Source organism: Falco punctatus (genome assembly GCF_963210335.1).
Source record: "Falco punctatus genome assembly, chromosome: Z".
NCBI lineage: Eukaryota > Metazoa > Chordata > Aves > Falconiformes > Falconidae > Falco > Falco punctatus.
In genome coordinates this window covers 39,393,805-39,420,192 of record NC_137586.1, presented here as the reverse complement: position 1 = coordinate 39,420,192, position 26,388 = coordinate 39,393,805, and the positions used below count along the sequence as shown (strand labels likewise).

At 37.3% G+C, this 26,388-nt stretch overlaps 1 protein-coding gene across 4 annotated transcripts in view; it reads right to left on the bottom strand.

Moving 5' to 3' along the window:
* Window positions 1-4,863: 4,863 nt before the first annotated feature.
* The window catches only part of ALDH1A1 (aldehyde dehydrogenase 1 family member A1), a 66,680-nt gene continuing 45,155 nt past the window's right edge, over window positions 4,864-26,388 (bottom strand). For all 4 annotated transcript variants that reach the window (XM_080373357.1, XM_080373355.1, XM_080373356.1 and 1 more), the window contains 10 exons: window positions 25,375-25,504; window positions 24,237-24,298; window positions 22,129-22,257; window positions 17,214-17,327; window positions 15,430-15,532; window positions 14,693-14,877; window positions 11,416-11,580; window positions 9,374-9,531; window positions 7,760-7,834; window positions 4,864-5,485 (listed from right to left, as the gene is read on the bottom strand). In XM_080373357.1, the coding sequence (XP_080229483.1) occupies window positions 5,413-5,485; window positions 7,760-7,834; window positions 9,374-9,531; window positions 11,416-11,580; window positions 14,693-14,877; window positions 15,430-15,532; window positions 17,214-17,327; window positions 22,129-22,257; window positions 24,237-24,298; window positions 25,375-25,504 (1,194 nt within the window). In that variant the 3' untranslated portion in view covers window positions 4,864-5,412. The remainder of the gene's footprint in view (window positions 5,486-7,759; window positions 7,835-9,373; window positions 9,532-11,415; window positions 11,581-14,692; window positions 14,878-15,429; window positions 15,533-17,213; window positions 17,328-22,128; window positions 22,258-24,236; window positions 24,299-25,374; window positions 25,505-26,388) is intronic.

Sequence of the window (26,388 nt, the reverse complement as noted above, 5' to 3'; positions counted from 1 at the left end):
GGCTCAGAGATTGTTCTGTGCTGACTGTGATAGTGTCCAGTTGCATTGGCTTGTTTAATAACTCAAAATGCTTGTCAGAGTTTGTCAGATTGCTCTTTATGTCCAGAACCATCTTGCACTGCGGTGTACTGAGCATATGTAATTGTCAATTTATTATTTAGTCATAATCTGATACTCCACATAGAACTATAAGCAATATGAGGATATAAACTAAAATGCTAAAACAAACCCTCTCCTTACTACTGTCTCTTCTAGTTTGCTTCTTTCTAAATAACCATCAGTACTAATAATTTTTGTTGGAAGAGTTAGCTATTTCTATTCTGCTCTCATAGAGGACAATCTTACTGTATTTTGGTTAATACTTCTCCCAGATCTCTCTGCAACACCTGCTAGTAATGTGTAAAAGCATCCGTGGTCTCTTACTCTTCCATGGCTATTTATTATACTGTGTATTAATCACCTTTGGTGCTGTACTTGAGGACTGTTTCATAAGTTGGATTTTCAATAGTTAAACCACTCATACTCTGTTCTGTTTATTGGCTTTTTATGCCTGTACAATTTTTTTATGTAACAAGTGACTTGTGACCTCTCTACAAGATTACACAGCATTTTATTTGATTGAATCAGTTCGTGTTGTGCTTCCAGACCTTTAACTTTTGTTTCCAGATCAGTATATTCACCAAGCCACTGTTCTCCTGTCAGCGTAGCAAAGGTTACAATTCAGTCCTTAGAGCCTCCCACTAAGTACACAGGGAACTATTATTCCCAACTTTTCAGAGACTTTTTTTGCTACTTAAATTTAAAGTGGGGTATTCCACTTGTTCCTGTAACTTAAATCTCACTTTTCTGTAGGGGAATACGTGCAAAACAACGTTAACAACAGGAGAACTTGAGCATGACTTGAGTGAGAATAGGGAGTGCAGAAGGATCAGGCTTGCCTGATCTGACAGCAAACATTGTGATGGAGGGGCTGGGGAGGGACACTTCATCTATTAAAGCCCTTCATGTTAACTTCTACAGAATTATAATGAGATCTTACAGTAAGATCTTTGAGAATCTCAAGGTGATCCTTAGCTTTACTTTCATTCCTTGTCAGACTCCTTACACTTTTGTTATTGTTCTCTTCCTTTCTCCCCCTTTTTCTTGCACTTGTCTTTTCTGCACTTATCTTTTGTGTCCCAGATGGCATATCCCACTCTCCTCCCCCTAATCCCTTTTGCCTGCCAAGATCTCACATCTTTCAAATTCCTCACTAAAACCTACTTCATCAGGGAATTTTTACTCCTTATCCAAGCCAGATGCCTTTCTTGCTTTGAATATTTTTCCATATCTTCTCTCGTCTGTCTTAAGACCTGGATATCTGGCAGTCAAGGATTATCAGTAATTTTCTTTCTTGAGACAGAATGAGAATTCCTTACATATTCACTATTTTGACTGAAATAGCCTGAGGGTCCCTCTATGCTGCTGTTGCCATTCAGCAGCTTCCCCTTCTTTAAAAAAAAAATAAAATTCTTGTCAGGGGCAAGGGAGGGGGCAGGGATGGCCCCTGTGATGACAAGACAATGGCTTTAAGGATCCCAAATTCCTAGGACTTGCTTTTCTATATGGTATAAAATTGCCTGAAACAGATAAATTTCCAAACAGACCACAAAGGCATCTCCTTGATCATACTTTCATAAAAATTAAAAGTGTCCATTCAGTAGTGTTAGAGGGCTAGAAAAGTAGTTGACTGGAAAAAGAAACAGTTTAATTCAAATCTTCTCGGATTTTGCTGTACATTAATTACTCAGGCACCAGCCGCCTTGGAGAACTACATGAAAAATATTACTCTTTCAATCCAAACAAAATACAAATTTAGTAATTGTTTCTGACTATAGCAGTCAGTTTTCAGGGGCTTTGAAAGGAAGTGCAGCAGGTTCACTTCTCTGGTTGATTTTTATTCTCTGTGAAATGCTGACTACAACTTCACTAATGTTGTAATCAACATTTACATACAGATCAAATATTGCTCTTCTTATGTTTCAACCCAGTAATTTTCAATGATGTTGTTTTGGCACCTAACAGCAGTAACATGATAGTGATTCAAGCCCAGAAGGAAAAAGCCTCCGTAATTACCTGTATGATATTTGTCTGGATGATCACAAGTCACTGAACCCATGTGCAGTTATAATGTAAAGGCATAGCAAAGAAATGTCACCATCAGGTCTTTAATACTATGAACACAATTAAAAACTCTCTCAATTGTGGAAGGATGTTTCTTGTACACACAGAGAGATTGTATTAGTACTAACAGTGTGTGCATTGTGGAAAGAAATGCACTCCTGACTTAGACTGAGTCAGTAACCGGGTGGCTGAGGAACAAATAGGACCATATTCTGAAATTCTTCTTAGTTTGACAATTTGCCATGCACTGTGAACTAATGTGCTCTTGTAAGGTAAACCAGACTATGCAATTTATTGAGCCCTTGTTTGCCTCCTTCAAGCATATCTCAAGTGCTTTAGGCAAACACATACATACTGAATTCCTTAAACTTACTATATGCCGAAAGGTGTATCTCTTTACATTTGCACCTTTTGGGAACAGCCTCAGTGTTTCATCAGATTAACCCAAAGCTATACTTGGCTCTGTCATTACTTGCATGACAGTCTGGCCTCTGTTGCTGCTCTCTCTCATGTATAATATACACACGGAAACACTTTTCTGACTCAAGGCTTTTTAAAAAGCAAGAACTTAAAGCCACTACTAGATGCCACATTTTAAGCACTTATGAAACATTTAAATTGACAAAACAAGACTATTTGCAGCTTTGTTTTACCTGTAAATAAGAGAAAGAGTGTCACACAGGAACTGAAATATATTTACAATATTGCTAAGAACAGTTTTAAAATATTTCAGGCATTGTAAAAAATACATATATGCATGCAAGGGTTGGGTTGATCCTTCTCCTATACCCTCTATTCATGTCAGGTTTTCCCTCTCATTGGGTTATATTTCAAAGTTATTCTTTGTTTGGGCTTGCAGTTGCAGGCAGCATAGCCTGGTAGGACTGGATTTGCAGTCTTAGCTGCCAAAGGACACTGTGAGGAGATAAGAACCAACCGCCCACATGGTACACATTCAGAAGGGAGTTGTTTCAGACTAGCCCTAAGAGCCTGCTTCCAAGAGGTAAATGGTTCTTGTGGCTGGATCATACCAGACGCAGGCCAAGAGTATCTTCTGGCTTAGTGTCACCAAAAATTCAACCAGTTTTGCTCCCCTATAATATTCTTCCATGTGAACCAAAGAAGGTAAGTGGAGATGATCAGGAATATAATTTCAGGAATATAATCCTGATCTGAACCAAAATGCAGATGTAGACTTACTGTCATTTAGTTTATTTATCCTTTGAGACTTCTACAGCTGACTTCAGCAAAACCAGAATTTGAACAGTAGCGATTTATGAAGACCCGCACCTGCTTTACATACTGGTTTCAATATATCCAGGTTGTTTTTTCTAATATTATATGTGTCACCAATTTTAAAGTCTTTTGGAGTATTTTGGCATTCTTTTCTTCTCTGCAGCTTATTCCTTTAGGATTTCTTCCCCGCCCCCCCCCCCCTCCAGTATTTGACATTTATTTTTATTTCTGTGCTTTCTTCTGTACAATTGCCTCTGCTAAGTAATCTATGTTAATTATTGCCATGATACATTTTTAATTTTGATTCACTCTTCTTTCTTTTGCTTCTTCTATTATTTTGTTACTTGTTTCTTGATACAGGAAAAGAATGGGGTTTGCTTGACAGTTATGGCTACTGAAATTATTTCAAAAGTATGTGTATAGGATTTGGAACTGACACCTTTCAAGAACAGATAACGTTGAGACCTGTGGAAGGATATACCTGTGCCACAAGTGTTATGTCCAGTTCTCAACTTCATGAAAAAAGGCGTCCAGAGAAGAATGAACGCCTGATACGGTTTTGTTTTAATCCTAATTAAAAAAAAAAAAAAAAAAGAGATAAAAAGGAAAACAAAGAAAAAACACTGACAAGCATATCCAAATGAACAAAACCTCTTTCCTCACAATACTGTACAAATTCTTCATACTTGTTGCTTAAAAATTTGTGGTGTGCTGTATTGTTACTAATGGGCAGACCTTGTACATAAGGTTGTATCTAAGGCTGACCCTCTCTAATAAGAGATGAGTTGTGGCTCTGGATGCAGTCCAGAGCAAATAAGACCCTGTCAGTAGCAGGATATATAATTGCTGTATTTGGTGTCTGTAGACCCCTGTCCAAGAGCTTATCTGGTAGCTGCTGATGGTGAATAGCCGTTGGAGGGTGCTGAGAGCTGTGCTGGCAGAGAATTGTGAAATACCAAAATTGCACAGACCAAGAGACTTTAGAGGTTATGGCCAGCTTGGGATATATATATCTGCAGAGGGCCTTTATGAGAATAAAACGATACATGAAAAAAAGAAAATGAGGTAAACCGATGAAGGGACTCAATGGACTATAGGGAGGAAACCATCCAAGTTATAAGGAGGCATGTAGATACAGGTAAATGGAGCAGGTATGAGTCACAAAAAAGAGTGCCTTCTCTTCTTTCCCTTTAATATTTCTTGCTTGTTGTCTGTTAAGACTTTTTATATACTTATTGCTAGAAAGCCAGGTTTTGGCTCTTCGCAAATTGTCCAGTGTTCCGTGTGTTCATATTTTTCCATTTATAATACTGTCAAAGTATTAGGGACTTTAGTCTCCATATAGCAAAAATAGTATACTTCTGATGGCCTAAACACACCATTAAGACAGTAGTGCCTCTTTATGGATATAAAAAATGTACTATGTAGTGCCTAGTGGCTGAAAGACTAATGAAAGAACCAATATTAGGTTTTGAAGGTGGATTTTAATATTGTTTAATACTATCTAGATTACATTTGTGTAGTATGATGAATACATTCAGTAGTGTAAGTAATATATCTAGAAAAAGTTTATTATTTTTAAAGACACAGAAAAGTATCTATCTGCTAATTACTCATAAGTGCTTTTGTTAAGGCCACAAAAAAGAGAAAATGCAGAGAGCTTGCAATCTAACATTTATAAAAGCACATAAATTCAAACTGTACCAATAGAATACATTGAAAAAAGAACGTTTTCATAGTACTATAGAGACCTTCCACTGAAAATGAAAAATAGTTCCTTCTGAACATGAATTTCAAAATTACTTAGCTATGTACCAGATATTAAAATTTCCTTTTCTGTTAACTGCATTAGAATTTCCTACATTATTCTTTATATGGTCAATGTAAGCAAGTACCTCTCACACAATCAGAAAGCAAAAAGGTTAATGAATAATTTGGGAAATGAATTTTTTCAGAATTGAGATTGCCTTTTCAGACTCATTTGAAGATGTCAAATTCTGCACTTCAACAGCATTAAGAGTTCTTCTGTGGGATTTTGATTGCGACGGTCTTAACTTCTGTGTACTCATGAAGACCATATTCTCCCCTAGATAAAAGAGAACCAAGAGCAGTATTTATGCTAATGCTTTTTATATGAGTTATGTCCTGGATGGAATTTTCAGTGGTGCTCTGTAATTGGCCAGATGTATAGCAAGTATACTGGACATATTTGGGAGACATCTGTGCAACTAGACTGCTGCTGGAACCCTTTTTAAAAGCTATAGCAACTGTCTTTCTTAGAAAAGTAGGAGAGATTGCAGTTTCATTTCTGCACAAAAGAATGGCATGTAATCATTTTAGTGCATATCTAAACTGGGTGCCTGTGCAGTAAATCGGGCACAAGTTAGGTCTTCACAAATACGCTCGACATGTTATTTGCAAAGGCTTTCCTCTGCTGTCAAGAGTTTTCTTCAGAGTCAAAGAATTTGCACTTCACCTCAATTAAATGGGGGACATAATTAATCCACTATGATATCTCCCAAACAGTGAAAAACACTTAAATCTTGATGACTTATTATCAGCATGATTCCACCTTTACATTTTACACGATGAGATGAAGCTTGCTTGCGTGCCTAGATGCTTGACATCTGACACAGTCAAGCTATTTAGACATAACTTGATTGTTTGATAGAGTAAGGGATTGCTACACTAAAATGTTATCCAGTTCTTACTGCCATTTTACTAGATACATGTGTCTACAAAACAAATCTGTGCTCAGGACTCCTGTGCCGTCAAAAATGTTTACCGATTCTTTTCATTTTTGAAGAGGCATTCTGTTAGTACATGACATTCAGTAATTTAATTCTTAATGGTATTATCATTGCAAGAATTATACAGGGGATTTTATTCTGGCATTCAAGGAAGTCAACGGCTAGATGCACTGATTTTCTGAATATTTCAGTGCAGTTGTTTCCCACATATTACTGCCTCTCTTAAAATCAATGACACAGGTTTTCTTCCTTGCAGTTTTGTAAGGAATATTTTTATTGGTCCACTAATTGTGATTTTGAACAAAGCATTAGGAAAAACTTAATTTGCACAAAAGCTTAGCTCCTTCAGAATGCACGGTTATAGACAATATTACAGTGTTCCTGTTATTTCCAGCAAATAACCCCCCAAAATATTCCTGCAAAAGGCTGTGATTCAGAATCAATGATCTCCCAGGTTTTGGCATCCAGGAAATGCAAAACAGTCTTTGATAGTAATGGCCTAAATTATTTGGGGTTTTTTGCATTCACATTTTCTAAAGCTTTCAGCATTGGCATGACTCTGTTTCCTTTGAAATCAGCAAGAGCTTTGACATCAGGAGCAGACTGAGACCAGTTAAAGTAAGCATGAGAACCCTAGCCTTTATCTCAAAAAAAAAAAAAAAAAAAAAAAAAAGGGGGAAAAGGAAGCTCTGAAGCCCTTAACCTGCACATACATTTTTAATTACTTCCATTATTCTTTACCATTATACCATAAAAGTGTTATGTATTTGGCTTAATAAAAGGGAAAATTTACATGTTTTGATTTATATTCATTGTTTTAAAAATACTTCATTGTTCCCAGATATATGGCATTTTTGACAAAAGACTGCTTGTGATTTATGTTCCAAAACCCTCCAGAAGACATAATCCTACATAATATAATGAACATGTATGACATCAAATGTTTCAGTACATAACAAATTAAATGATTCTTTTACTAATGTAAAGGTCAAGATGAATACAGGTAAGGCAGGACATGATTCAAATTGAAACTGGACTAAACCTTAGAAGTTTGAAAGAATTTCATTAGCTTGTCATTTCTGCATAGTTCTCTACTTCTAATCTAGCGAAAGACCAAAGGTCCAGGGACTACTGAGGACTAATTTTGTCATAACTTTTTACTAAGCTGGACATACTGCAAAAATATTGTTGTCATCACAAAACTTTGAAACTGAAAACTCTTGTTTAAATCAAAACTTTTGAAATGTCTTGTGCTCCCAAAACCTCAGCATTTAAAGGAGATTCCACAAACTACACACATAAGTATCTTCATGCAGATGACAAAATCTGTACACCATAAATATAATGATCAGTTTGGCATATCAGTAGATCACAAGCTACTAAAATCAGTCATTTTGATAAAATGTGTATCTAAGTAACATTCTTATTTGTTTTATAGAGGAATTGTTTGCTTGACATTGTCTCTGACAACATGAAGCCTCTAACACTATATAGACTAATTCGACAAAAAAAATCAAAATAGGCATCCTAGTTATGAATATTTAAAGTTGAGTTTTGGAATTCCACTTTGCAGTTCCTGTGAACCTACCTTTAAAAAAGTGTTTACTTACATTTCTCGTCCATTTCCTGACATCTTAAACCCTCCAAAAGGACACTGAGCAGACATTGCACTATAACAATTGACCCTGGAAGTTCAGAAAAATTATTTTTAACAGTGTGAAATGACTTTTCTTACTTCTGAAAAATCAGTTTTTTTCTTTTGACTGTAAAAGACGTGATAATATTCACAAACTCTATCTAAGTAATGAATTTGCAAAAATATATATGTTGAAAGTTCAGAGAAACAGAGCATTACCAGAAACTACAGCTATGATCAGGGTTCTAATGCTCGTCAAGGATCTTCAAGCAAAATGGCAGTCACGTGTTTCTCTGATAGTTATGATAAAATTCCTTCCTAACTAGTGCATAAACTCTCAAACTGAAGACTAGTCACAAGTCTTCTGCAGGTACACTTCCAACAGACAAATCCAGCACCACTTCAGTATATAGTTAGGAAAAATTGATACTACTCAGTGTTAAACCATATTCTATATTGTGGTTGAGAACAAAAATATAGTAATGAGTAAAAAAAGGAATTTTACAGGAGAATTTATAGTATGAAGAGTTTTGGCAGAATGTCCATCTTTCTCTTCAACTGAGAAGTTATTTTTATCTTGCAACATTGTCAAATCAGATATTATCTATTTCATATCATACAATTTCTGCTGCTGTTAATCTACTGGTTTCAACAATAGATGTTCTGCTCATAGTTAAAGATTCCTAGACAGACCAGCAATGATGTAAATGCAAACCCCAAAGACTCCACTTTAATTTTGTTTTTTTTTTTTTTACATTTAAAAGATACCAACTCCTAAGTCAAAACTGTTAATTCATTTTTATAAAGGATATGCTTTTAGGTCACAGGACCTGGGCAGGAATTTGTGCTGGCTGCAAATTCTTTCAGATAGAATGTAAATAGGACATAGATTTTGTGTTCAAGTAAAATTAGTTGTTCTCTTTTTGTTGCATTAAAATAATTGAGGGAAATGCAGGTCATGGTCAGTGATAGTCATTAGACTCAGTCTGCTATTCCTCCAAACTTTCACTCTTGCATCTCTCAGCCTTTGCCTTTCCAGGTCCATGTAGGCTGCCTCTTTCTTTCCCACTGCTGGAAATAGTTGTTCCTATAGCAGCTGTCTCCTACTTGTGTTTCCTTCCTTTTTTTCAACCACATTTTATCAATCTTTTCCATCACAGGTGGATGTTCTGACCAGGTTAATGGCCACAGAACTTCAGATAATTAGTTCCTTTACACAGTATACGCAGCAATTTCTGCAAATTAAGTATGTATTGGGCTATGCCCAGGTCCTGAACTGAAAGGAAAGTGGCACTTACTGTATTTCCTTTTGTTTTCTTTCCTTTTTAGCAAGCCAATTTCCTTTTTTTCTAGTAAGTTTACAAGACAATTTTGTGAAGACTTACAGGAAGTAGTTATTTAATAACATCTTAAGTATGGAAAGATGAAGGGAATGGAAGCACACGAAGATAACATTAATCTACCTCTCTAAAGATGTTAAGGAATTCAGATATAAAAATATACCACCCAAGAAAGTGTTAAAATGTCCTACAAGTACTGCCATTGTCACCTGCAGTTCTGAAGGAATATTTAAAACCCCATTACTTACCATACTATTCCAGCCTGAAGAGCAGCTGCAAATGTCAGTGCTTTATCAATGTCTTTGGTAAAAACTGCTGCTGCTAAGCCATAGGTAGTATTATTTGCCCTCCTGATAACTTCATCTACAGTTTTAAACTTCATGATTTGTTGAACAGGTCCAAATATCTGTTTCAGACACATGCAAACATGTAAAGTGGATTAAAATAGCTTATTATCGTAAATTATGTATATTTTAAAATTTTAGTTCTGTCAGATGGCCTTATTCCTGAATTCATTCAGTCAGCAGTGTACATCTCAGAACAGAGTCCTAAAAAGCATTATAAATTCACATAAAAGTCAGATTTTTGTAGCATGGAGCAAATCAAGATAGTATATTGTAGAATGATTAATAAAACAATATAAAAATAAATAAATAGAAAAATAAATAATGAAAACAATTAAATAAAGATGGAAAGACACTCACCTTAAAGGTAGTTAACACAGAGCCATGGTGTGTTACGTATCTACACTGGTTACCAGCAAACTGGTGTTTTCTTGTGTGGAGCTGAGAAGGGCATTCAACTTTACCTTCCCCTAAACTTCCTATCAGACCTTTATCTCTGCAGTTAGCTACACAACTGGGCAAATATTCCAAGTGAAACAAATAATTCTGCTTTCCATATGGGTGTTATGCGAGATAATAGTCTCTCAAGGCTTGGCTTTCCCACTGCTGCTGCTCCATGTTCTCAGTCAGAGGTGCCCATGCCCACCACACAGTGCCAAGACTGTGCAGGGCAGGGGGGCATTAGCACATCTGATTACTGCTGTTCCCATAGATTGTGATCTTTTAATTTGATTTTCCTAGAAAGTGTTTAGTGCTAGCTTCTAACTGGAGTTGCAGGGATTGATTTACATAGCTCAGAAAACCACTGAACATTCCCTCACTGTTCAAGCTGTGAGTTGCAGAACTTGGATATCTAAATTGCCTTGGCTCTCTGAGGTTTCTTTATTCAAAACACTCAAAATAGTGTGAGAAAAACAGCTCTTGTACTGCTGACCCAAAGGAAACCAATAGATCTGTGAAGAAACATACATCTCTGAAGTTTCCTACCTGCCTCCCAGACTGACAGAAACAATGTAAATTATTTCTCATACAGTTCTTATCTGTTTTATAGCTCTCTCCCCTTGACAATTAAGTCTGGATGTTCTGGTGTTCATTTTAACTCAGCCTGTTGACTCTTGCTAGGTACATTCAGCAGACTGCATCAGCAGTATCACTGGCTATATAAAGCAACACCTAGATTTGTAACAGTTGTGAAGGAGCTTTCTGGTATGAAGAAGTATAAAGGACACAGAACTGCAGCAGTTGTTGATCAAGATGAGTGTGAAAAAACAGAGAAGAGGTCATAACTGGACTTGGAGGCTGTGCTTACTGAACTGTTTTTCTCAATGGCATAGCAGCTCTGCACTCCTCACTCCTGTTCGTTGCAGATGATCACTGATGCCCTGGCACTGCCACCTTAGCTGGGTCAGTAGAAGCTCTTTCAATGCTGTGTAAACACGTGCAAACTGATCCAGGTTAAATAACCCTGCAGAGGCAAAAGTCTGCTTTGCTGTATTTCCACAAACAAAATGCCTGTGGAAGCACAATCAAACTATTTCCTTGGTGCCTGTTGTGTCCAAACCCCAACTTAAGTGGCTCCTTTTAGGCAGTGCAAAGAGTGGACAAGCTGTGCCTTCATAATCTGCCTCTCTGTTCAGGTTACTGGAACTCTCAGATGTGAGACATGGGCAGTATGGTGTGATGTAAACAATCCTAACCTCAGCATTTTCTTATCTACTGCCAGTGTATGCTGGAGTCTTCGTTGGCAGGTCAACCTACGTACTCCTCCTGAGTTGGTGAAACCAGCATTAGAAATTAAGAAAAGCATTTTTAACCACCACCAGAATAGAAGAACAGATTTACTGAGTGTTTTTATGTAGCCACTTGATCTTCTAAATGGATATTTTGTACAGACATTCAAACAGACAATCTCCAGTGAGAGTACAGACTGCCAAGAATTTATTTACCTCTTCTTTGGCGATGCGCATATCATCTGTAACATCTGAAAAAACTGTGGGCTGGATGAAGTAACCTTTGTCTCCCCATCGACCTCCTCCACATTCCAGTTTGGCTCCTTCTTTTTTCCCACTCTCAATTAGCTCCAGGATTTTTTGAAACTGTTCCTTATCAATCTAAATGAAAAGATATCACAAGAATGAAAACAGCACACACTGATAATAACTGTTCACCTAACTCATTAACCAAAACCTAACAATGTTCCAGCTTTATTCAATTGCATGTGTTGAAGTCGAACAGCTGGAGACTCCTGTAAATATTCTTGTCACTAACTTTTCAAAACTTTCCAGGCTTTTCTCAAATAGGCTAAAAATCAGAAGTTTTGACATAGAAGATTCAGCTGTAAAGGGATTGATACCCTTGTTTTCTTTAGTTAAAAAAAATAAATTAAAAAAATCTATAAAATGAGTGTGTTTCATACTTCTTCCAGTACTCTTGCGAAGCACTAATAGTTCAACAAATTAAAAATTGTTCAGCTTGATTCTGAAAAATTTGCAGAGGTCTTGATCTAACCAGCAAGAGTCTTCTGAGCTTCACTAGGTCTGGCAGACTGGCCATACTTTTTTCCTAAACTATTAAAGGAGGTTAAAAAGCAACAATAAGATATAACTGCAATTCAATGCTGTTTTGAGATAATTCTGATTTAATAGTGGAATAAAGTTTTTTATATTTGTGGATTGAGAAGCATAAATGACAGATTTTTTATGGTATGAAGCCAATCTCTGCCCCAAGCCTACCAACAAATTCAATATATGCCAAGCTTATTGCAGTTTGGCTCTATAACATAGCAAAATGATGGGTCTTTGGTTGAAGGGGTTTATGGTGGCAGTACAATAGGAGCTTGTATTTCCCTAACACCTTCCAATTTCCAGTGGCAAATTGGATAAAAAGAAATAGTGTAAATAGGGACTAGAAAAAGATCACATATTGGTTCCTCTCCTCCCCTCTCCAAGTCAAGAAATCACCACTTCAGGCCTGAAGGGAAATTGTGCACAAAACATTTATATCACCAAAAACTCAGTGGTAAAGTTTGTTTGGTAGAAGCCCCTAACACCCCTTTTTTTTTATTTGTTTGTTTTTGTTTTGTTTTGTATTGTTGTTGTTGTTGTTATTGTTCCATTTTTGTGATTCTTTCCTTCACTCTTTCAGGCCTTCAAGCACCGGCTCAGGAAGATAGTGGGATTATTTCTAGGGGAACTCTTGTGCAGAAGCTTCTTCTCTGTGATCATACCCGTCAGTTAGCAGAGTAGGTGTACATCTTATTCTCCTATTCATGCAATAAAAATTTCTTATTTCAGTTTAAAACACGTTTTACCATGGTTATAGAATGCAACAATATTTTCAAAGATTCTGGGGCATCCTAGATGCATACTAGATTAAACAGCTATTCAGCTAAAGCTATGATAAAAGTTTGTATTTATAGGGATATGGATTCATAAGGATATCTATAAGGAGGTAATTTTTAGTTCACTGCCTTTGTCATTTTTTAAAAAACAATTGTCTTACTGCTTACTGAAGACATAAAACTTCTGCTACCCTGGTGGCCAAGTATCTCTTGTGCATAAACACCTTGAAGAGAAGATGAGGTTTAGATGACACAGGTCACATTGCTGTCAGTACTACCTTTGTTATTATAATCATCATAATTTTTCTTCATGTGTGAATTAGCATATTTATGATCTTTTGAATTCCATTAGGGTCTTTGGCTTTTCTTTTGTGCCTGCTGTGTAAAGCCTTACCCAAACTTGCTGCCTGAGGCAGGTGCTGCCCCAGAGGGCCTGGGAACTGGAGGACAAATATGGCTTTTGAGGAGGCTCTATGACAAAGGAGCACAGTGAATATGCCTGATACAGGCTGTCGGGTTTTGTTTCTAGAAAGAATTAGTCAAAGCACAACATGGAATTTAAAGACAAAGAGAGATGTTTAACAACTACCACAAAAGAAATGCACCTAAACAGCATGGTTAAAATTTTTGATTAAATGGGATCATATCAGTTTTGAAAGGAGGAACTTTACTAATGTGAAAAAAATTAAGATTTCTGCTAAAGCTCCTAAGAAGAGAAAGAGGTCAAGAAAGGCAAATGATGAGACTGTGGTTATCACAGACTTTAAAATGTCTCCAATAATGCTTTTTTTTTTTCATGTTTAACCTTCTTTTTTTTAATAAAAGCTTACTTTAATCTCTCATTTAAGTTCTTAGCATGAATTTCAAACTCAGAAAAGCCACAATAACATAAGAATAGATTCCTGTAAGTTTTGTATAAGCTGTACAGCAGACACTTGTTTGAATCTTCCCATCCTCTGGTATTTAAATTTATTCAGCTGCACATATTAGCTTGTTAGCAAGACACATTACACAATATCAAAATAACATCCTTAGTATTTTTAAATTCTCCAAATCCTGTGTGGCTTGGAATGCATTTTTCCGATTTACTTGGTGTCTTTGATTACATAAAATGACTGTGATAACCAATGAAGAACACATTACATTATGAGATGTGCAGGAATTGCTTTGTCTCCAGCTTTTGCTTTGTCTCCAGTAGCGTTCCTTGATTCTGTGGCAATCAAATATGTACATAATAACTCTGCCAAGAAAGTATATATCCTGTTAGTACAAGCTGATATGGGAATAAGACTCTAGATGAAAACTAATTTAACGATGCTCTAATGTGATCCACTGAAGCCACAGCATTGTGAAAACTATGCTTTTTAATGTTGCATTTTAGCATTCATTTATTAGGAAATCTGTTGGTATAACCTTTTAACATAAGCAGAAAAAAGTACAGAATGATGCGTTTCAGTTCTGTAATATTCTAAAACTGAGAGCAGCATAATGAAAGACTAGCACCTTGAAAAAGGGGAAAACCCCCGTGATTATATTTTATTTCATCAAGCTACTCACTTCTAGTGGCACTATTTCAATATAATGTTACCAATCTTTGATCACACTTGTGCAGCTGTTGCTCTGCAGCTTTCTCAAAACATTTAAATTCTATATAATTGTTCCCATTCCATAACAAAAGGAACTAGAAAAGAGAAAGGAACCTCACCCTTAGGCCTATGATAGTGGCATGACCAGCCATCACTCCAGTTTCTTCCTCCTGTTCCTCCAGACTAACCACTAGACAACTGTACTTATTCTTGGAACTAATGCAACAGTAGGTTTAGAAGTATATTAAACTGTGATATCATGTCATGATTATATTGGAAACATGTAACATTACTTACTTGAGGGCCTTGCTGTACATCAGGCAACAGAGGATCCCCAAGAGTATACTTCTTTGCTCGTTCAATGCTCCGACGAACAAACTCGTCATAAATAGACTCTTCCACAAAAATCCTAGATCCTGCTATACAACACTGTCCCTGGTGGTAGAACAGACCAATATGGGCAAATTCCACAGCAGCGTCCACTGCAAAGAAATGCAGAGTTCACCAGATCATAAACCTGAATGGTCACGTCATAAATTTTTTACAAACCATGGTCAATTCATATAATTTCCATTTTTAGCACTTTTTATTTTTATGGCCCTTTAAAACAGATATTGATCCTTTGACTTATGTCAAAAACTACTCTTATCAAGCATAGCACAGTACATGTAAACAAACACACATTCAGCTCTTCTGTGTGAAATGTAGATTCAACATTATTTGCCCTATCAGCAGTAACAAGTGGAGTATTCAGCTAGAAAGTATAAGATCCATCTAGCTGCTTTTCATTCTGCATTCATGTTGTATTAGGATGATCCTTAATTACGGTAAGGGTAGACAGGTTGTCAGAGGTTCATATCCTTTCAGGAGCCACCAATTTTTGATGGTTATCTAACTTAAAACTATGGCGTGACAAGAAAACATTAAAACTTACTCCTTCATTAAACAGGTACAAATAATTTACTGACAAAGAAAATAAAAAGAACATGGGGCTTGCAAAAGTAGTAGGTTTATATAATAAAAATGCTACTAACAGTCTGCGTCTGCAAATATAATGTTCGGACTTTTTCCTCCAAGTTCCAATGTAACTCTCTTCAGATTGCTCTTCCCTGCTGCTTCTTTAATCAGTTTGCCAACCTAAAAGGTAGGGAGACAACAGCTTTATCTCAAAAAGTTTATTATGACCTCAATAACACTTCTCTGAGTTCCTCAGAAGTGAAAATCAGTTCACAGTTGGCTGGTATCCCAGTAACTGTAGAAATGAAAAATAAATGTAAAAAATTAAAAAAATTTAAAGAGTCAGGTTGTAGGTGACTTGCAGTCTACAAACCAGGGATGCTTCCCAGAAGTGTTTCCCCCGGGACACACTCATGTTAACTGCTAAAGATGTCTGGTGGGTTTTTCGTTACCACCACTCTATTTGCTTGTGTCTGTCATCTAAAGTAAGCACTGATTCCTGCTCAGCCAGTTACTCCCATTAGGTGAGAAGTTCCTCTGTTTTATACATGGAAAAGCCCTTTGATACACAAAGTGTATGAGAGAAAAAGTAGTTAACTGCTCTGCCTGTATAGCCAACTCTTCCTTACTCCAATTTCTCCCTTAGAAGAAAGAAGAGGAAATGGACACTGTGAGGCAGAGCCCCTACCCTGCTTCTTTCCATTGATAGCATAATTAAAGCAACTACTTTATATGAATTGTCCTGGAAAAAACTGAAGCAAAAGAGTGCTTGTAGCCCTCATGGCTTTAACCTGCAACTGCTCATTTGAAGCAACCATCAAATAATTTCCTCCAGTCTCCCTGCCCATCTTCCTGTTTTAATTTCTCACTGCTAAACTACACTGTTACAGGAAGAGGACTGTCACAAAATTCTGTGAATACACTATCTGGTCCATCTGCCTTGGAGGGGCATGGACACTGGAAGCCATAGTTAGTACTGTCCATTCGGAACACCCATGGGATATTTCTCATACATTGCCTTTTAGATTATTTTCTTTTTATCCCCATTACTTAAGAGCTAGAAGTTTCTAAGAGTAAACACAGCTCTTGCTGTTGGTGTATACTGATCCTTGACATTAGGCAATGATATTTATCTTTGGAGTGTATATCCAAGAAGTTAAGAGACCAGCTGGCAGCTCTTCCACATAGCGTGCATACAGAAAGATAATATAATGTACTGTGTTAAGGATACAGTTATTTAATGCCTGCACTGAGAAATCTTCAGTCATACCACTCACAGTTCTTCAGAGTGAATGTTAGGAAAATTGAACAGAAATTACTTCCCTTCCAATTATTAAACTGATATGTATTCAAATACACTTCTGAGACCACCTAGATGATCATCAGTATCATTCAAATACCAAAACGCCACCACCCTACCTAAAGATGTGCAGAACCAGGAATGAGATTTCTGAAGTACCTTCCTACTATCCTGCTGTTGTTAAAAATAAATAGAATGGAGCACAGCCTGTTTCACATTTCGCATTTAAAAAAATAATTATTCTTATAAAAAGAAGCAAACAGTTATGAAAATGTTATCTTTTTAAAGGACAAGACTTAAACTAACCTTGGTATACTAGAACTTACTGTATCTCATGGGGTGCCTCTGTTTGAAGGGCTTTCTTGCAATACAAACACTGTTAGATATGTTTGAAGTTAATAATAACCAGCAAATCATTAAACAGACTTTGTTTAACAAACCAGCAGCCAAAAGAAAGAAAAAAGTTAAAATAATTACACAGAACAAGTTAGATATTAAATCATCACTGGGAATCAGAGGGGTACATTTCCTGCTTATATTTTCTTGTATTCGTTATAGTACCTCTGTAGAGCCTGTGAAAGCTACTTTATCTACATCCATGTGGTGAGAAATTGCTGCTCCCGCGGTGGGTCCAAACCCTGGTACAATGTTCACAACTCCAGGTGGAAATCCTACCTGAATTGGAGGAGAGAACCCTGTAAATCTGGGGAAGGATAATGACTAGAAGCACATATCCATACAGTCTTACTTCCCTTTTCAGTTCTCCAGCTACTTTTTCCTGGTCATACAGTTATTCTCAGCCCTAGAGCCCAAAATGTGTTCATTCTCTCATGATTTACACCCTTTCCCCCCTCACCTGTATTTTAGGCTATTGAACTGGCTCTTTTTGTTTTTTTTTTTTTTTTTTTTTTTACAAAAAGAACATTTTATTTCCGTTCTTTTTCAGTGCCATTGCCAAGAATACATTTATTTTTTCTTTTCTCCCCCAGTCAGATGTACAAAGAAAAAGATTGCTTAGTCTCATGCCTGCCTCCTAAAAGCTATTTGAAATATCTGGTGTGCTTGCTGACTTTTGCTCATTACCCCTTATGCTAGATGGAATTTAATTAATGATCTGCTGACTTACACTGAAATTCTATTAAGAAATATGATGGAAAACTCACTTCAAACTCAATGTCTTTGCTTTTTCTTCTGGATGTGGGTTGAAAGTAGAGAGTGGGCAACATGAGAGTTTACAGAAAAAAAGAGGCAGATCAGGTACCAAGCATGAAAAAGCTGGCTACCTGAGATAGCCTGCAAATTTTCTATTTAAAGAGGCTTTTCCTGTGGGTCAAGTCAAACCTATAGCTTCCCACCAATTCTGTATTAGATATGTTCCATCCATAGGCAAAAGAAGTTATTTTCTTCCAACAGCTTGTCACGATGTGTGAACTGGGACTGACTTCCCAGTAGCTATGGAGCAGCTATGGGATCTCAATGGCACTTGCAGAGAAAGCATAGAATTAAAAGACCAAAGAAGTGCGTCTCCTGTATTATCACTGAAATGAATCTCTTTTTAGCACTAAACAGGACTTTGGAATTACATGCAAAGATTCCATTCTTATTTGGAAAATGATCAGTTTCAGCTGGTGAGTTACAGCTCTTAAACCTCATGTCCTGTGTTATGGATACCAGACAATTACTTTGAGCAACTTCTGTCCCTTGCATGTTCATGCTCAGATACATTCTGTCCATGATTTTTATGCTCTTTTAATGTTCCAGATTAATATTTACCCTGGAAATGATAAGACAATGAGGTTCCTTCCATTTGCTTTGCATTGTGTTTCATAATTTGCAGAGAAACGAATATTTTTCATGGGACTTACACACACTGTTTCACTTTGGGCATTTAATTCTCATGTCTGTATTAGAAGCTCTTCTCTACATATTAGCAAATGACTTTTGTGAGGACTACTAAGAAAGACAGTGAGGATTAACAAAAGTGACTATATATATTTTTTAATGTGGACAGATGAAGAATAGAAAGTTAAATTGTATCTTCAAGTAGTTTCACAAAAAGTCTAAAGCAGTTACTGAAGTGATCTTTGAGGTTTTGATCACTATCAGGACTTTGGGCTCCAACATTGGATAATCTGGGTATAAATTAAAAGTCAGCTAGATTTGGGGGAATAAATCTTGAAGGACTTGATAAGAATAATATTTGGGTTTTTTAAAGCTATATATAAAAATATATTATATATATACTTTATATTTTGTTATATATAAAATATAACAAAATGTTTAAGCTTCTCAGTTAGTTGTAAATGAATGGCTAAAATGAGATTTATCTTGCCTTTTACTAAAAATGCTCTAATATTATACCAGTCATTACCATACTGTTGTAAGTGTGCATCCAAAATGAACCACTGTTCACATTCCCACTTCTGAGCTCTCCTTTCAGGAACTTAGAATACTAGAATAGATAGTTCATTATGCTCAAAGCAGAACTGAGTTACTTTCCTACAAAGTTGCTTTTTCAGAGAAATATACCCTCTGATACATATCGTTAAAAATTAATGGAGAAGGCATCATAAAACCATAGAATGGTTTGAGTGGGAAAGGACTTAGAGACCACCTAGTTCCACCCCCCCTGCTTTGGGCAGGGATACATTGCACTAGACCAGGTTGCTCAAAGTCCCATCCAACCTGGCTGCCAACACTTCCAGGGTTGGGGCATCCACAGCTTCTCTGGGCAACCTGTTATCTCTGATATTGTTTTTAAAGCATTCTTCCCCTGTGATATTGTCTAATAGCACTTACTATGTGATGTAATTACAGCAGGACTTGGCTCCTTCCTGATAGTCATTTAGTTTCTGTGAAATATGAACGCGTAACCAGGTTAGGCAGCCCAGACAGGATTAAAGCTGGCCAGAGAAATCCAGGGCAACAAGAAAAGCTTCTATTAGTATATTGGTTATAAAAGGAAGACTAGGGAAAACATGAACTCCTTCCAGAAGGAAACATGAGACCTGGTTACCTGGGACATGGAGAAGGCGGAGGTACTCAATGATGTTTTTGTCTTGGTCTTCACTGGTAAGTGCTCCAGCTACTATAGGAGAACATCAGGTTCAAGAACATCTAAGGAACATGAAGGTGACAAGTCCATGGGATCTGAAGAGATGCATTCACAGGTCCTGAGGAAACTGATGGATGAAGTGACTAACCACTATCCATCATATTTGAGAAGGTACTGTAGTCCAGTGAAGTTCCCACTGGTTGGAAAATGGGAAACAAAATCCCCATTTTTAAAAAGGGAAATAAAGAAGACCTGGGAAACTACAGGCTAGTCTCACCTTTGTGCAAGGTCATTGAGAAGGTCCTCCTGGAAGCTGTGCTAAGGCACATAGAAGATAAGGAGGTGATTGTTGACAGCCAACGTGGCGTCACTAAGGGAAATTCATGCCTGAAAAATCTTGTGGCCTTCTGTGATGGAGTTACAATGCTGGTGGATGAAGGAAGAGCAACCGATGTCATCTACCAGGGCTTGTGCAAAACATTTGACACTGTCCTGCACAATGCCTTTGTCTCTAAACTGGAGAGATACATTTTTGATGGATGGACCACTTGATGGGTAAAGGAATTGGTTGGATGGTCACACACAAAGAGTTGCCATTGATGGCTTAATGTCCAAGTGGAGACCAGTGATGAGTAGCATTCCTCAAGGGTTGGTATAGGGACTGGTGCTGTTTAACACCTTTGTCGGTGACATGGGCAGTGGCATTGAATGCACCCTCAGGAAATCTGCTGATGATACCAAGCTGTGAGGTGTAGTTGACATGCTGGAAGGAAGGGATGCCATCCAGAGGCACCCTGACAGGCTTGAGAGCTGGGCCTGTGTGCCCCTCATGAAGTTCAACAAGGCCAAGTGCAAGATCCTGCACATAGGTCATGGCAATCCCAAGCACCAATACAGGCTGGGTGGGGATGGACGGAGAACATCCCTGAGGAGAAAGGCTTGGACGTGCTGATGGACAAGAGGCTCAGTACGGCCTGGCAATGTGTGCTTGCAGCCCAGAAAGCCAACCATATCCTGGGCTGCATCAAAAGAAACATGGCCAGCAGGCTGAGGGAGGTGATTCTCCCCTTCTGCTTTGCTCTTGCGAGAGCCCATCTGGAGTACTGCGGTCAGCGTTGCAGTCCCTGACATAAGAAGGACATGGACCCGCTGGAGTCAGTCCAGAGGAAGACCACAAAGATGATCAGAGGGCTGGAACAGCTCTCTGATGAAGACAGGTTGAGACATTTGGGGTTGTTCAGCCTGGAAAAGAAGGCTCCAGGGAAACCATATAGCAGTACATATTCTGGTACCTAAAAGGGGGCCTATAAGAGGGCTGGAGAGTGACTTTTTGGAAGGGTGGAATGAGGGCAAATGGCTTTAAACTGAAAGCGGGTAGATTCAGATTAGGTACTAGGAAGAAATTCTTTACTGTGAGGGTCGTAAGTTGCTGAAACAAGTTGCCCAGAGAGGCTGTGGATGCCCCACCCCTGGAAGTGCTCAAGGCCAGGCTGGATGGGGCTTTGAGCAACCTGGCCTAAGAGAAGGTGTCCCCTGCCCATGGCAGGGGCGTTGGAACTAGATGGTCTTGGAGGTCCCTTCCAACCCAAACCATTCTGTGATTGTATGATTTTATGGTTTAGTTTCTGTGAAACATTATGAATGACCATAGAGTATGTTCTGCTAAATGTTTTGAAGGGGAATAATAAAATGTGCTGAGTCATTTGCATTAACACTCTGCAAGGTTGCTGCACTGGTGATTATTGGTGTCTGTGCCAACTCTTCAAACATGTTGAGTACATTTGTTGATTTTACTGGGAAACAGGATAGCTGAACTCTTTAACTGTTCTTAATTGGGTGTTTCCTGGGCTAGGCATGATAGTCAATGCAACTTTTGAGACACTTGAGAAACTACCACACCCCTTATGTTCAATAACACATAGGGTATTCTCCCAGTTTCTGTGTGAAGAGTGTTCACAAGCTTAGCAGCAGTCACCAGTTTGAATCCACAGTTAATGCTAAACCCAGGTGAATGGAAAGTTTGTTCAAGTAGAAAATAATAACAATTAGTTGTATAAACAGGACCTTTTCTGTGATAACTATGCTAGTGAAGTCATTGCCACCCATCTCTAAGTACTCTGCTTGTTTTCTTTTGACTTTGAATAGTACTGTGCTTTTGTAACACAACTGTTTGCCAAGGAATGGAGTGAACTAAATTGCTATTGTGTTTTTTGTTGTGTATGTGGACTAGGCTGAAATACGTATGCTTTTGCCCTGGATTTGCTTCACTGGTTTAGAGTAAAGTAAGTTCCATAGTGCAAGGCTAGACATGCAATGAGAAGGACTTCCAGAGGACAGCTTGGCTTATAATGACCTCTGGTATTTCAGATGCAGTATACTCTTAATTTCTGAGAAGGGCAAAAAACTCTGTTGATGACTTACCTCTTTAATTAAGGATCCCATGTAAAGTGCAGTCAGTGGAGTTTGTTCTGCTGGTTTGACAACCACCGTGTTTCCACAAGCAAGGGCAGGGGCGATCTTCCAGATGAACATCACCAATGGGAAGTTCCACTGAAAGACAGATGAGAAGGTGTATCCTGTTTCTAACACATCACCAAAATGCTTTTTTTTTTTTTTTTTTTTTTTTTTTAATAGCACAAATTTTCAACTGGGTAGTTGAACTCTTTATTGATTTTTTTCAGAATGGAGATATTTTGAAAAACCAACTGGCAAGCCATGTTATACAATGACCAGTGATTTTGGTATATCTGAGTTGAGGTGATCAGCTCAAGAGACAATAATGTACTCCTTTAACAAAGCCTTACAGAAAGTTGCTGGATTAGTGGTGAAATTGGGATTTTTGCCATTTTAAATTATCAATTCTGTCATCATTCAGTTTTCTAAGGGATACAAGGTAATAACACATAACGTTTTCCCTGCCCTCTTCCCTGGATGTTTCACTGTCAGCTCTCTGTTGTAGTCAGTCCAGCCAGACCATAGAGCAGCTGACTCCTTTGGTCCTCTTATTCAGCAGTATGAGTAACAATGTAGATGAAAGAAAAACAGGTTACCCCTTTGCAAATATTTCTAATAGTTATGGAAGCACTGAGTCCATGAACCTCAATATAAAAGATGCAGTGTGCCTTACCTTTATGAAAGTAGGGAAAACGGTAGTTAATGGTTACCTTATGTCAGAAAGGCTTGGAGGACTATACATGCAACTGTTCTTTATCTGTCTCCTTATCTAATTTCATTTTCACCCCACCCCCAAAAATAATGGGAGCACAAATAACACAAATTAAGGGATCACAGGGTTTTCTGGATCTTTATCATTAAAATGGAAATGTGGGCATGGAAGGGAAATAGAAATTATGAACTAGCAAAAGTGTTCTGCAGCGTTCACACCATTGGTTAATGTAAAAATGTCCAACTGGGTGGGTTCACATTTCAATGGGCAGAAAATAAAGATATACTCAGAAGTCCTTGAACATTTTATGAGGGAAGCTAGTCCTCAACTAATTGCTTATACTTCCAGGATACAATTTTCTTTAGAAGTGGCCATATCTAGTGTTTCTAGTTATTTAGCATATCTTGAGTCTGAGTGCTTTACATGAAATATCTTGTGCCTAGCCTACAAGAGAATCTAAACCAGCTGATTCCCAAGATATCCTGGGGGCTGTATCCAAACTTATTCCAGTGATGTTCTCTAAATCAATGTGGTGGTCTACAGAGATAACAAATTTGCAAGCTCAAATTAGGGACATCAGGAATTTGTGGGACCCACATGTCTGAGCAAACTTGATAGTCAAGCTGAGTATTTCAGGATCTGATAAGCTGGTGAGCAGTTCAGGTCAGGCTGCTCATGCCTACCATGTGCAAAGAGGTGCTTGGACTGGGAGTGTCGAGTGCATATAATCATTTCCACAGCAACCCACTGAAGCTGTCTATACCTCAGAAACAAATTTAAGAGCTCCTCAGTGTTTTGGATGTTCAGACTCAGGCAGGCCTTTTGAATCTTCACATTGCTTCAAAACTGGGAATTTAGACACTTGGAAACATGCAGATCAGTATCACCGTACTTATTGGACGCATTCTTTGTGTTGTTACTTGTACCATCAACATGGTGAATGAGTCTTGGTCATAAACAAAGATCCAGCAGTCTGGATGCTGTACAGAGCAGAACAGATATTCCAGGTCCTGAAGAGCTTATTGCTTATAAGCTTATATTACTCTCTCCTACTTGTTTATTTCTAATTCCTTCTGTTCCAGCAAAACAAAATTCTGTCTTTCAAGCTAATCCACCAGTCAATGTTTTGAGATTTGTTTTCCCTCCATATAGAGAAAGGACAGAGACAAGGCTAGATTGGAGTGACTCATCAAAAACTCCATGCTGCAGAATTTGATGAGTATTCAGGATAGTCTTTATCTTTTGGGATTGGAAATCTTCTGATTGGTAATATTTCACAAATGCATTTACATAGACAAAATTTTGAAAATATTTCCATTTGTTACAGGAACATTTGTATTTTACATAAGTGGCTCTTACTTACAGGAATAATTTGGCCACACACCCCGATAGGTTCACGTCTAGTAAATGTAAAAAAGTTTCCATCTAGGGGAAGAAGAAATAAATTAGATATTCAGGACAAAGCTCTTCTGAGAAACAGTTAAATCAGAAAGAAGATAAAGCTGGATACCAAACTTAGCTGGATACAATTTTGCTTATAAATGATGTTTTCAAAATCTCAGCTATGCAAAAAAGTAACCATAAAGTGCATCTGGATTCAATATCTACTTTCTTCCTAGCTCCAAGGTTTGATTCTGCCAGCCTGACTGACTTTCTGCAGTGATAGCCCTGCTTCTCAGTATGGTATGCACAGCACATCAACGAGCATTCCTCATTGCTTTTTTCTTTTATCACCTTTTTTTTTTTTTTTTTTTTTTTTTTTTGAGGGTACTCTTTTAAAAGCTACTTGCAATCCTAGGTACATATCAGACATTTTTTAATATTAGATCTTAGCTTAAATCAAATCCATTAAGTATAAAATTCTCTTTGATTCAAATAAACATGTGTTCCATTAAGCCTAGTATAGAGATTTACGTGACGGAAAAAAAGTTGGAAGTATTTATCACTCCAGTTTTCCTTAATTCCTTCTTTATTACCATTCTTTGTCCTTCTGAGAGAAGGCAGCTAGAAACAATGTTTTCATAGAGCTGCTTAATGGGAGAGAGAACGGAATGAAATTTCAGAAAATAAAGGAATGTTTCCTTGTTCTTGTCTTTCAGTACTCTTCCTAATAAATTATCCAATAACTGAAACAAATATTACTGTTCATGCTAATCTTAGCTTTAATAAACAAATACCTGGTTTTCATTACTGTATCATTGTATAAACTATATATTGTTATGCAAAAGTAACCTGCCAGACTTAGATGTGCATACAGGCTAAAATCTTTTGTTCAATGAAGTACTTATTAGTGGTGTATAAAACAAGAAATGAATGTGAATAACTGCACTAAATGTTTAAAAGAAGCAGTATGATAAATCTTCAATAATCTGTATAAAGAACTATCTAAAATATTTTCTATTTGAGATACATTTTGTGTTGCACAACATTTACAAATAGGCAGTTTTTTATGGATTACATTGACTTCAGTTGAGTACTTCTGTTATCTCAAAACTACTCACCCATTGGAACAGTATGGCCATGGATTTTATCAGCCCAGCCTGCACAGTAGCGTAATGTTTTGATACAGGCACCTAAATCCATTAGGTAAGCAGTGGAAAAGAGTTTCCCACCATCAATGGCTTCCATTGTCTGCAGAAAACAGCAATTACAAAGTTAATATCAATTATGGATAATAGTTCTCATGCTTGTACTTTGTAATTTAGCTTTTGGTTGTTGAGTTCAGAAGTTTTCAGCTTCAGTACAAACATTTGGATTAATTCCTCTCTGAAGGACATGTAGCATTTGAAAAACCAAAGGTAGCAATATACAAATGAGAAATTTTCATGATCATTCATTCACAGTGAGCTATGTAGATAACATGATCATGATCATGGCACATTTGCAATGATGAGACATCTGAAAAAACCAAGATTTTCCATATCTGAATCAGTTACACTGTTTTAATTTATATTAACTATTCTACAAGTATAGATGAAATGATCAGCTAGGAGACTGTGCAAATAACTGATGAAAATAAAACAGGTGGCTTTCCAATGACACCCAAGGTAGGCAGTAGTCTCCTGGAAACATCAGTAACATTAACTTAGGATCCTGTGATGTTTAATTATTAAGAAACATCTTTCTTGGTGCTTAATGAACCCCTGATTAGCAACTTATATGACCAAGAAGACTCAAAGCATGGAATAAAATACCCTAAATATACCTTGAGTGTTTGATGTGAAAGGGAGAGGTCTGAGCTATCAAGTACACTCAACTGAGAAAAATTCACTACGAAAAATAAATGCTTAGAAAAGACTCTCTTTTATTGGCTAATCTTTAACTGAGTGAACTAACTGGTCTTATTTGAAGCCAGGCTTGACTCTCCATGCCATGGACCTCCATGCCAGACAGATATAAACCTTTAGAATAATGATCAGCAAATATTCATTGAACATCTATAATTTTTCAGCTGGCAATTGTGTTTCACCCACAACACTTTAATGATTCCATAGACACCAGCACTAAACATTGTT